General features: G+C 43.2%; 1 protein-coding gene across 1 annotated transcript in view; it reads right to left on the bottom strand.

The window, feature by feature from the left end:
* The window catches only part of FRMD4B (FERM domain containing 4B), a 173,396-nt gene that overhangs the window by 95,345 nt on the left and 64,747 nt on the right, over nt 1-13,304 (bottom strand). Inside the window, exon 5 of the mRNA XM_044921219.1 lies at nt 3,089-3,173. Coding sequence (XP_044777154.1) covers nt 3,089-3,173 — 85 coding nt within the window. The remainder of the gene's footprint in view (nt 1-3,088; nt 3,174-13,304) is intronic.

Below are 13,304 nucleotides of genomic sequence, written 5' to 3'. Positions count from 1 at the left end.
TCTCAGTTTCTATCTTAAGGAGCTAGAATAAGAAGAACAAATGAATTCCAAAGAAAAAGGAAGAAAGTAAATAATAAAGTTAAAAGGTAAAGATAATAAAGATCATAGCAGAAGTCAATGAAATAGAAACCAGAAAAACAACAGAGAAAATCACTGAAACCAAACGCTAGTTCTTTGAGAAGCTCAAGAGCAATCAACTTTTAGCCAGACTAATTAGAAAAAAAAGAGAAAGGCACCAATTATTAATATCAGGATCAAAAGAGGTAACAGCCCTCTAGACCACATGTTAAGAGGGCGATAAGGAAATATTTTGAACAACTATGTCTACAAATTTGACAACTAATAAAAAAGCAGGCATACTAGAAAGGAAGAAGTAAAACTATCTTTATTAGCAGATGCCACAAACATCTATAAAGAAAATCCGGCAGAATCTACAAAAAAGCTACCAAAAATGATAAATGAGTTTAGGAAGGTTGCAGGATTCAACAGCAATATACAAAAATCAATTGTATTTCTATATACTATTAATGAACTCTCAGAAATTGAAATAAAAAGATACCATTCACAAAGATACCATTCACAATTGTATCAAATAATAGGGAAGATTTAGGGACAAATCTGACAAAAGACCTGTATGCTGAAAACTATAAATACTGCTGAGAGAAATTAAAGATGACTAAAATAAATGGAGATTATACCTTGTGTCCTGGGTCTGAGACTCCATACTGCTAAGTTGTCAATTCTTTCTACATTGGTCTATAGATTCAGTGCAATCCTAATGAAAATCTCATCAGGTGTTTTTCTGTTTTGTTTTGTTCTTTTTTTTTTTAATTAACAAGTTGATTCTAAAATTTATATGGAAATGCAAGAAAACAGAATAAAACAATGTTGAAAAAGAACAATGCTAGAGCTTGTTCTGATTTCAAGACATATTCTATTTATTTGAGACAGAGAGAATGAGAGAGACAGAGAGCACATGAGAGGGGGGAGGGCCAGAGGGACAAGCAGGCTCCCTGCCGAGCAGGGAGCCCGATGCGGGACTCGATCCCGGGACTCCAGGATCATGACCTGAGCCGAAGGCAGTCGCTTAACCAACTGAGCCACCCAGGCGCCCTCAAGACATATTCTAAAGCGATAATAATCAAAACAGTGTGTTATTGGCAAAAAGGTTGATAAATAGATCAATGAAACAAAATACAGAGTCCAGAAATAAACTCATGCATATATGAACAACTGATTTTTGAAAACCACTTTGGAAAACAGTTTGGCAGTACCTTAAAAAATTAAGCATATCTACCATATGATCCAGCCATTCTGCTCCCAGGTATTTACTCAAGAAAAAAGAAAGTATGTTTATATACAATGACTTGTACATGAATGTTCATTGCATTTTTATTTGTAATAGTCCCCAAACTGGTACAACCAAATGTCCATCAACAGGTGAATGGATCATTTCGCAACATATCCGTGTATCAAATCATCCTATTGTACTCCTTAAATTTACAGAGTGTTATATGTCAATTATATCCCAGTAAAGCTCGAAAAAAATGGAGAAAAACCCACAGGGGAATTGAAAAACAATTTAAGGTACATCCATACAATGGGATACTTCAGCAATAAAAAGGAATGGGCTACTGATACATGCAACAACACAGATAGAATCTCAAAATAATTATGCTCATTGAAAGAAGACAAAAAGAGGGGGCACCTGGGTGGCTCAGTCGGTTAAGCATCCGCCTTTGGCTCAGGTCACAATCCTGGGGTCCTGGGATTGAGCTCCCTGCTCAGCAGGGAGTCTGCTTTTCCTTCTCCCTCTGCCCCTCCCCCTCCCCCGCTCATGCTCTCTCTCTAATAAATAAATAAAATCTTAAAAAAAGGAAAGTAAACAAAAACATCATCTACTATATGATTCTACCTATATACAACTCTAGAAAATGTAAACTGCTCCACTGTGGGAAAAGGAGATGTGCAGTTGCTGGGTATATTCACTATCTTGATTTTGGTGATCATTTCATGGCTACTATATATGTTAAAACTTACAAAACTGTATACTTTAAACACGTGCGGTCAATTATTTCTCAATACAGCTGTTTAAAAAAATCCAACAAAAACTCTGCCCGGTCTGAGTCTTTAATCAATTAATTCTGTGTGTGTGTGTGCAGTGAGCCACCCTTAATATTTTGGGGGTCTATGGGAAATGTACCAGTGTAAGTTCCCTAACCCATATATAGTCTGCCCCCCCCTTATCTTTCTAGGCCAGGCAATCCTGGGCACCCCTCAGATTTGGGGTGATGTATCTGGACAGAAGGGGCTCCCACTGGCCCTGGAAGTGGGCATGGGCTCTGAGATCCTGAATACTGAGACTATAACCTAGAATGGAGAAGTTCGTTCCAGATGAACATATCTAGGTTCGCAGACTCCCTGCCTTGGCCAAGGTGTGGTTTGAGGAGGCCAGAGTAGAGGACCTTGAACACAATGATAGTCTGCAAGGAGGTAAGATCAAAATTGAGAATGCTTTATAGCAATTTGACATCCAGGCATGGGATCATTTCTCTAGCAATTCATGTTTACTGTATTTTACAAAAGCAGTGTGTCCTCCAAAGATTGGATACAAATAAAAAACAATAAAGCGGAAAAACCTGTCCCTCACCACAGATAATGGAGACACTGCTTTAAAACATGTGGCTCTGAGCAGAAGCCCCTAAATAAGATTGGTTTTGAATTATGAGAGATGTAGGGCATACTCTATGAAACAAGATTTCCAGTATGACTTCTTTTGAGGTTTCAATCACAATCTGACTAATCCACCTTTGTGTCTTTCTGGAATATTCTGTGTGGAGTACGAGCTGCCTTTAAGGCCATGGTAATTGTCTGTGAGCATGAGTTCCCTGCAGATGGCTGTCTTTCTCACTCAGAATTTGAGAAGAGCTGGCTTTCATTTAAATTTATTTGTATTTTTTTTATGGCAGTGGGAAAGATTATGGCCATTTTTCTTTGTTTGAACATGAAAGTCTAGGCAATACCATTGTCCCCCCTACTCCAGTCCGTCTGGAGTCATTCACCGAATATAACAAATGGGGCATCTTACCTTGTGCACACAGGACTTTGCGTTCAGGAAAAACAGCTCCACTGTGGTTTTATCCTTTAAAAACGATATGCTCTCAATGTAAAACCTGAAAAACAGTACAGAAGTTGGTTCTTCAGATTTCTTTCCCTCTCTCAGCATGATGTCATGTCCTCATTTAGCTTCCCCCAAAACAGAAAGGATTACGAGGAACTAGGTAACAGTTGTGCTTTTTTTTCCTTTTAAAAGAAATCTGTAATACATATGTATGTCTACATATATGTACATATACATGCATATGAATGTAGGCATATATGCAGATAAAATCTCTTAACATAAAGTTTTTGTGTCTTGGACGATGAATTCAAGAGGAATCCAAAATGGTATCTACCTGCAAACTGCAAATGGTACCTAACTGCAAACCCAGCTTTATCTGTGTTGATCATTCTTGAACACAAGCATTCTGGGGGCTCCTAATACCTCAGACAGCTTCAAAACAAAGCCCAGGCAAAAGGAGAAGTAGAAAGTAGAAGTTGACTGAGTTAAGAACTATATAATGCAACATTCATGTCTGCTCTGGTTTTTAGACTTGAGGTGGGTGTGAGGGTGTGAGGGCCCCAGACCCACCTTGCCTGCATTCACCAGGCAAATTTCAATGACACCCTGCTCCTTCCCGGTCATCCTTCCAGGCCAGGGTTTTCTCTTGGCTGGAAGCCAGGCCCTCAGTAGCACTTAACCTTGGACTTTTTGTCATGCAAATCAGAGTATGCCAGGCCTCTCCCCACCCCCTTCCCTGGGCTTTAGTCCACGCTCTAAGGAGAGCTCCGACAGCCCCTTGTAAGGAGGGGAGGGGAGTCCTTCACAATTCTGTCTTTTTTCAAAATCTCCTAATGATGAGGCTGGCCAGTGAACGCTAAGCTCTGGGTGGGTGAGCGGGCCAGCCAAAGGCACAGAAGTTTTTCTCAAGTTTGGAGCCTCGCTTGATGAATAATGCATGAAGAGACCTAATGCCCCAAGACAGCTCACAGCTCGGCTCCTGGAAGAGAAACTTGCTCTCTGATTGGTGAGAGTTAAGATCAACCAGGGCTAAAGTGGCTGGGGAGACTGACCTTAGCTCTGCACCATCATGACAGGCGATGGGCATCTGTTCTCCACTCCCTTCCCTCCAATATGGACAGAATGTTGGATAAATAAATGAAACTGAAAAGGACCATGGATGATTTTATCACGGAGATGGCAAAAGCATTTGAAAAATTTCACCTCTAATGCTGAATCATCAAGGGGAGTTCCAGAAAGAGAATAAATCCTTTATATTTTTCCTTACAAGGGTTTATCTCATAAGTGAGATTAATGAGGACTGAAGATGGCTGGTTTGTGAGAAAGGAAAGTGAAGGACTCAGACAGGGAGGAGAATGTGGGGCTGGGGGAAAACAGGCTTCGGAATCAGAAAGATCAAGATAGGGACGCCCTCCTCCATCCTTTATTAGCTGTGTGGCCTTGGGCAAGTTCATGGGCTTCTTTGTGTCTCTTCTAAAATGGGTGTCATGATTGCACTCAGCTCACGGTTTGCGGCGGGGGGGGGGGGGGGGCGGCTCTTGAAAGGATTAAAGGAAGTAATATATAGGAAACAATAAATATTAACAATTGTTAATAAAAACCCATTCTCTGGAATGTCCTGCTTTGTGGCCTAGGGGAAGTGACTCCAACTTTGAGTCTAAGATCCCAGCCTTCCAGTGGTGGCGGCAGCAAGCCTCAGGGGCCCCCTGGCTTTGTGTCGCTCAGTGCACTCCCTTGCTTCTGTGCCCTCAGCTCCTGCAGCTGACTTGCCCTTCTTCCTCCGACTGGTGGCTTCGGCTTAGTGCCTCCCTCTCTCTCACTCCCTCTGAGGGTCCCTGGCTTGGTTGGGCCACCGCTTATCATAAGGAGCCTCTCTGGGGTGGAGTGCGCTTCTCCACCCCAGTTAACTCAATGGCTGCATCCTGAAGGACCTTCCGGTTCAACTAGGTGGTGGTGGTGGCAGTTGCCTGCTCTTTGCTGCTACAGGTACTTTATCCCTGTCAACTGAGGTAACGGGGGCAGGTTTCCTGAAAGGGGCAGCCGCAGTGTGCCAGCTACGATCTCCTGAGCTCCTGCTTACAGCTAGCCAGACGCGAAGCGCCTTCCATGCATTGTCTCATTTCACTCACAACAATCGTTTCAGTTAATCTTCAGTACAACCAGATGCCACAGGTAGCGACTTATGAACCCATTTTACAGACGAGGAAACGGAGAGATGGAGGTGTCCCTAAGTCATCTTCTCTAAGCCGTACAGGCAGGAAGTGGGGGAGCCATGATTTGAACTAAGGCCGGTCAGACTTCAAAGTTCCCATTCCACACCCATGTGATAGAATGCTTTCCTACAATAACAATCACAATGAAACGTAACACGCACACAATGCCATGGGGCCCGAAGGAGGGATGCAGTGAACTCAGCTTAGGAATCAAGAGGGAGAAGGTGGCCAAGCTGAGATCCATAGCACTAAGTGACACAGGACACGAAATGTCCCCTTGGACAACTGGGCTGAGTCTTAAAGAATGCATGAGTTCGCCAGGTAGCCAGGGGAGGAAGGCCATTCCAGGGAGAGGACATAATAGCCAGACCAGTCCTCTTGCTAATCCTCAAGAATTTAAGAACCTACATGCAGGGGGCTGGGTGGCTCAGCCCCAAATCAGCCTGTGGCTTGCCCAGCTCTGAACAGATAGCTTTGTACCAGAAACTGGGTTCCTCTTGTTTCTGAAGCCCAAGCCCCTGACTATACCTTCGTTCTAGTAAACAGGTCCCTATCTTGTTTCCCACCACTTTCTGGCGACCTGCCCTGTTGCCTTCTACCTTTCTTCTTTGGCATCTGATTACCTGCTCTCTCAATTCAGAATCCTCTCTCTCCCTCAAGGGGGCCATTGTAATGACTCCATATTTATGTAGTGTATGAAAAGTGCGTATCGTCCTTTGGGAGAATAACTCCCCAGGCACACCTATCAACATGTATCATGAAGTGAAAACAGAATCTAGGGCTTCTTAATGAAATAAAACGAACTCTCCCAGACTCATAAAATAAAGACCTTTTGTTTCAGCCCCCTTTTTGGTAAAAGGATATGTTTCCTTTCTGCACACTTATTGTGAGTGATTTCACCAAGATTTTGTGAAGTTTAAGCCCCCGGTTCAATTTCCAGCCCTGAAATGAGCTCAGGCTTTTGGACTAGGCATATGTTTTATTTTTTTTTTTTTTTTTTTTTTTTTTTTTTTTTTTTTTTTTTTTTTTTAAAGATCCCATTTATTTGAGAGAGTGAGAGAGAGCATATGAGAGGGAGGAGGGTCAGAGGGAGAAGCAGACTCCCTGCTGAGCAGGGAGCCCGATGCGGGACTCGATCCGGGGACTCCAGGATCATGACCTGAGCCGAAGGCAGTCGCTTAACCAACTGAGCCACCCAGGCGCCCCGATAGGCATATGTTTTAGAGACAAACCTCATTACAGCTGAGTAAGTACAATTTCTTGAGAAGAGAGTTTGCTTGGAGACGTTTTCCTCTAATTTGTGTGCTCCCCCCACTGGCTGTCTTTGTCCCTTCCTGACGGGACGGGTGGTCACCTAACCGTTTAGCAACGATACCAGAACATCGAACTTCAGTGATGTGAAAAAGATGGCCTGGGGAGGAGGTGGGCCTGTCGGCCCAGTGACAACACAGGTATGCCAAAAGGCAGAACACAGGAGTTGTCTGACATGGGCTGTTCTTCAAGTCACTTACGTGTAGGTGGCCAATATTTTCTTCTTGGGGCATTTATTCATTGTGACCAAAAGTCAACACCATGGAGTTGGGGAGACAGCCTCATCCTGGGGCCTCGAGCTGGCCGTCCGGCTGCTCAGTGCTCCCCTGCTTCACCTGCCCCACATCCCAGAGCCATGAGATGTTTTAAATGTGCTCAATATAGCTGGGGGCATGCTGCTCAGCAGCCAATGGGTGGTGGGCATTATTACTAGATTCTTCTTCTTCTTCTATAGATGGCACTATAATAAAAGGCGGTGACTGAGCCGGGAAGCTTTTTTAAGACTTTAGCAAGTGTCCTTCCTAAGCTCTTTCTCTCAAGGACACAGTGCTCCCCAAGTGTCCATTTTGACCCAGAACAGGAAAATGCCGTGAAACAAAAGTCTTTCTGACCAGTTACGACTTGTTCTCTGCCAACTGAGCATATTTAGTTTTCCAGGGCCTTCCTTATGTCTCCGTGATATCTTCAAAGTCGGGGAATCGGGCAAGAATTGCTCAATGACTTCGCATTCTGAACAATGCTGAGCTTGTGAGTGGAGTCCAGCGAGGGCCTCCTTCTGGGTTTCGGTCAGTCATTGCGGGTAATTTCTGGCACTCACCGCAGCCGCGGGCCCAAGAAGATTCCTATCAGATCCCAGGCCACAATCTGAGCAGGGAGATCTCTGCTCATTGCTTGTAATGACCCGGCTACCTCATCGTCTCACTTTATGATGCATGCAGAAGCCAGCAGTGTAATTGAAGTATACTGTACTTTCTCCAAGCTATTATGCAGGGCTTGTGGGAGTCCCAGATGCTCCTTTCATCTCTGGGAGGGGTGCAGTCTGACAGAATTCCCCAAGGAAAGCACAGTTTGCTTCCACTATGTGCTCCCTGCCAAAAGACGCTCCCTCACTTCCGAATTTCCAGGCATCTCTAGGAGAACCAGCGAGGGCCCTCCAGATAAGTCTGTAGGAAACTGCCCTGTTGCTCACTCCCATGGTGTGGCTCTTTCTGAGATCCCCAGGGAAGGGCTGGAGGCCCAGGAGGGTAAGGGCCTTGCTGTGACCTGTCCGAAAGGGGTCCAAGGAAGTCTTCTGCCCCAGGCAACCCATAAGTGTCCAAGTGTTGCTTCTTCCCTTCCAAACTGCAAAACAGCCTGCTCCCGTCCTCCACGAGCAAAATAGGGATGCAGGCTTTGAGAAGAAGGCAGGAAGGGAGGCAGGAGAAGGGAGATGGGGGGCAGGGGGATGGCTGGCACTGTGAATGACAAAGACAAACGATGAGATCTTCCACCCAGGGCAAATGTGAATGGGTCTGACTTAAGCCAGACAGTCCCAAACCTTCCACATTTGAAGACCGTATATCATGTTACGGAATTTTTTTTTTTTAACCGTTCCATATGTGATTAAGGCAGTCTCTGTCATTTATATCATAATAATCGTTAACATGTACTGAGGGTCTACATGATATGTTCTTACAGGTTTAATCCTCCAACAAGGTCCATTTTGCACGTGAGGAAAATAAGCCACAGAGCAAATAAATGGAAGAACTGGGATTCGAATCCAGGAGCGATGCTAAAGCACCCATTCTCAGTGGGCAGAGTGGGGCGCACTGGGCAGTATGGAAGACATTTTTGGATCACCCTGACTTGGAGGGTGTATTGGCATCTGGGTGGTCGATGCCCAGGATGCTGAGACCATCCCACATCCCAGCGTAGCTTCCCACGACGAAGAATTACCTGCCCCAAATGTCAGAAGGGCCCCTATTAAACTCTGTGCTAAAGGCCAAGCTTTAACTTCTGCACGCTACAGCTTTTTGCACTCATTACATTACTCATTCTTTCCTTCTGCCCTTTCGATGTCACCCTGAGGACAGATTATGGAGGAGAGTGAGCTGATTCCCACAGTGTCTGATATTTGATCAGAAAGCACATTGAGAAATATAATCCTGTAAGAAACTGGAATCAGGATTGAGCACGAGTTTTGAAAGGTTCTGTGTCTTTCTGGATCTCTTGTAAGAATTAGGATGTCGGATCCTCACAGATGGAGTCCTCTGACCAAGTGCCTGGAAGGTCAAGAATGGGTTAATGCTCTTAGGAGCTCACGGTCAATATTAAGGCAACGAACAGTCACCTTCTTTATGTTCTGGGATATTGCCCGCTCAGATGGGAGTGTGGTGGCTGGCCCAGAGCTCCAGCTGACCTCACATATCTGCCTCAAAGAGCCTCTGCTGGGCCCATAGTAGGAGGAATCAGTTATTCCTCTGGGCTTTTGATCACATTCTTCCTCGAAGAGATAAACTTTCCTGTCCTCTTCTTATTGTAAGTTACCTACCTTTTGATAGCTTTAAAATAACTCATGGCTAGCCACTCACAAACATTTCAATTTCTCTTCCTCTTATCAATCCTAATGCTTGCATTAAAAAAAAAAATGCTTAAAGTAATGTGTTCATTGTAGGAAAAAAATTATAGAGAGATAAGCAAAAAGACAAAAAAAATAAATCATTCCCATAATCATTCTACCCAGAGATTTACTACTGTTTGCATTTTTTAAAAAAAATGCTTAAGTAATGTATTCATCATATGAAAAAATATATATAGATTAACAAAAAGAAAAAAAATCTTTCTCATAATCATTCCACCCAGAGCCTAACTGCTGTTTGCATTAAAAAAAAAAGCTTAAGTAATATGTTCATTATCAAGGAAAAAAAAATATATATATAGATTAACAAAAAGACAAAAAAAAAAATCATTCCCAGAATCATTCTATCCAGAGATTAACTACTGTTAACGTTTTAAACTTTCTCCCTACTCACGTTTAAGTGTAATCATGTCACACATGCTTTGTGGTCTGCTTGAATATATTGGGGGCATCTTTCCATATGAACAAATCTCTTTTTTCACCAGAGTCTTTGTTTGTTTCTACCTGTTGTGTTGTATTTCATATATTTGGCATTCTTAAAAAAAGAAAAAAAAGTCAGGCGGAATGATGGGGACCCACAGGTACAGTTATGACGCTTCCTTGAGTTTAACCCTTTTTAAAGGCTGAGTGTTCCAGAACCAGGACAGGGGGTGCCGAGAGCACTCTCAAGTTTTTCAAAGGCTCCAGGTTTGCAACAACTTTGGCAGAAAGGTAGCAGTTTCCCTTATATCCCTCACATTTCTCCTAGAACTCTCCAAGTAATGCAGGGAGTTCTCAGCCCTGAGTGTCACAGATGATGATGCTTTAGGGGTACCTCTGAGTGATCCCTTACAGCCCTAGGGCACAGCAGAGGGGGCTTGAGGAGGAGGAAAAGGGGCAGGAGAGGGAAGACCAGAAGGGGAGAAGGAGGGGGGAGCAACAAGTAGTCAGAAGAAGGGAGTAAAAGACGCTGAGATGCTGCTCGGTGTGGAGCTGGGTGGTACCAGCCTGAGCCACCTCCGCCTGCCCTCCCGTGATGGAATGGGAGCTTTTCCAGCGAGGTCACGCCAAGGCCCCGCTCTCTGATTTAAATGCTTGCGTGCTCACTCACTATCAAGCTTTTCCAATGCTCACATCTGGGCTGCATTACCAAAGAGGCCCATGTGTTTGCAGAAGATAATTTACAGCAGCAAATAACAACCCCCCAGCCCGGAGAAGTCCCCCAGCAATATGGGGGAGTTTGGACTCACATGGAAATGGAGAATTGGTTCAATGATTATGGTGCATAAATAAATTATGGGGCGTCTATATACCCAAGTGTCACATGCGTATTTAGCACGTTATCACTGAGCTTTTGTAACTGAAGACAAAGGTTTAATCCTGAAGTTCATAAAGGGAACGCTAAGCGCCCTTCACCTTCAGGGTTTTCTTCCATGCAGAAGCAGCCTATGTTTCTGAGCTGCTCCCTGTGCCCTGAGGGGAATTAACCAAGAGAAAGTCACCCCCTCTCCCAGAGCTGCAGGACCCCAGTGTTTAGCTCAGGACCCACTGAGACAATGCACGTCAAATATTCAGCCCAGTGCCTACCACAGGGTTAATGCTACATATCCATAGAGAGAGAACTTCTTGAGAGCAAAACTGAATGGTTTTTTCTTTGTCATAAATGCTACAATTTTTTTTAAAAATTGTATTTCTTTATATTTTTTATAGCATTTTGCAAACTCACTTTCTATCCCGATGTCTCTTTATTTGTCAAAACCAACTTGAACAAGAGCGTATTTACCGTCTCTAGTGCACTGGATCAGAATCTGGGCCAGGAATGTGGGGGATTTGGGGCTTGGAGGGGTACGACTGTCTAGTTTGAAAAACTCCTAGGATGATTCAGATACGCACCCCCTCTCTCTGTGGGGAAACGTTGAAATGCAATGTACTTAAAAAAAAAAAAAAAACTAATCTCTTTTATTAAAGTGACCAATCGGTCACTGTACGAATGCCATCACTTACTGAACCTAATCTTCATCGTCGGCATTTGGATATTTCTAACTGTTTGCAATGAAAATAACTGTGATGCACATCCTTGTAATGTGCTACAACTGCGGGGAATCCTTTGTCATTGTGCATTCACTACTTCGTGATTGCACCTGGGTGACTGCTTCCAGTTACGGAATGAAGAAGTTACAGGGATGAAAGGTACAGCATGGGCATACAGCCAATGGTATTGTAAGAGCATTGTGCGGTGACAGAGGACAGCTACATTTGTGGTGAGCACAGGATAACGTATAGGCTCCTCAAATCACTATGTCATCCACTTGCAACTAATGTAACAGTATGTGTCAATTATACTTCAATTGAAAAGAAAAAAAAAAAGAGGTCTGGTGTATTTCCGGAGGCTCCTGTAGTGACCAATATCCAAATAGAATCAAAAGCTGTCTTTGGTTCTATTCTTCAATGACTAAAAGGGTTGGTGGTGGTGTCTGTGGGGTTGTAAGTCTCACCAACAGTTCTGTTCTCCCCAAAGAAGAGGCTAGAGGCCCTCTGAGAGGCACCAGACTTCACAGGGGTTCCTCTAACCCCCTTCGTAAGCCCTCCAAAGAACAACATTCCACTGAGTGACCTCCATCAGTTCACTTAATTCTTTGCGTGCTTTTGCTTTATCATCTCTTTAATTAAGCTGGAGTAACAACAAGTACTTAATTGGAATAATAACAAAGGTTATTATGATCTCACTCTACTGTTGGGAGGAAAAATTAAGTGAATAATTAAGAACTTGATAAGGGTTTTAAACACGCAAGGAGTTAAGGGAAAGTCACGCCATGTGATTATGGGACACTCGAGATAATGCTCAAGTAAGTGCTGAAACTCACGGGAACAAGTAGCAGGCTGCTCCGGCATCTCAGGAACCTGCTTCCAGAAGATAGGGCCACCTTAGGAATGACTGAATAGAAGGGAAGATAGAGTTTTCTCCCCCTGGTATTTTTGAGACCAAAACTAGACCAGATATCAGCTCTCAGAGGAGTTCACAATCGGATGACTAAATAAATGGTACTTGTTTAAATTCTCCAAACACAGGATTTTGCTGACTAGTTATGCCGCATAGATAACACACGTGTGTGCAAAGATGAAAATGCCAGGATCTTAACCACAGCCTGCATTAAAGCATACATAATTGGAAACAGCCTAAGTGCTTCATAGGAGACTGGACCCCTAAATTATGAAAGTGCAAACAAAGTGGATTTTCACAGACACAAGGAGAAATCTCCAGGTAGAAACAAAGTCAGTCACCAAGCAACACGTCATCCTTATTTTTCTCTGAGAAGGGAAGGGTGTCGGGTGGAGGGGAGGGAGGAAGGCTGGGGAGAGTAAGTTCATATAATTTGAAATGTTTACAGTCAAAATATAATCTTTTGTGAAAAAATTTATTGACGTATGTTGAGCTATTTTTCACACACAAGATTAAAATTTCCGTATGCTCTGACCCCTGCTTAATGACTAATATGCACTTTTTCCTACTGCTTGTAGTTTTTGTTTGTCTTTTCCTCCCATTTCCATGAACACAAGCACTCATGTCATACTCTTTCCAGGAAACTCCTATGTTTTTCTTTAGGATTTCCGTGCAATTCTCCACACCAGCTATGCTCCTGGACAAATCACCATTTATGCTACCTCCTTCCTGGGTTTCAAAAATATGTCTGGTGGTATGAAAGAAATTCTAAGCCAGATACCAAAGCAAAAAGCAAAAAACAAATTGGGGATTGTCAGTACTTTATTTCCTGAGTTAGGAGCAGCTACCATCGACAATCACAATTCATATAAAAAAAGATGCTTAAAAAAAAGGTAGGACATCTTATTACCATACTTTTGGGTTTCATGGAGCAGACTGAAGTAAATGAAATGAAGTTAAAAAAAATTGTATAAATCAACATGATTTTGCCAGGTAATCATAAGAAGCTTCCACTACTATGTCATAAAACAAATCATTTTTCTTCCTTCCTTCCTTCCTCCTTTCTTTCTTTCTTTCTTTCTTTCTTTCTTTCTTTCTTTCTTTCTTTCTTTCTTTCTTTCT

This window comes from Neomonachus schauinslandi, chromosome 1, assembly GCF_002201575.2.
Source record: "Neomonachus schauinslandi chromosome 1, ASM220157v2, whole genome shotgun sequence".
Lineage (NCBI taxonomy): Eukaryota > Metazoa > Chordata > Mammalia > Carnivora > Phocidae > Neomonachus > Neomonachus schauinslandi.
The sequence above is the reverse complement of the archived record's forward strand: the minus strand, read 5'-3'. Positions and strand labels throughout refer to the sequence as shown.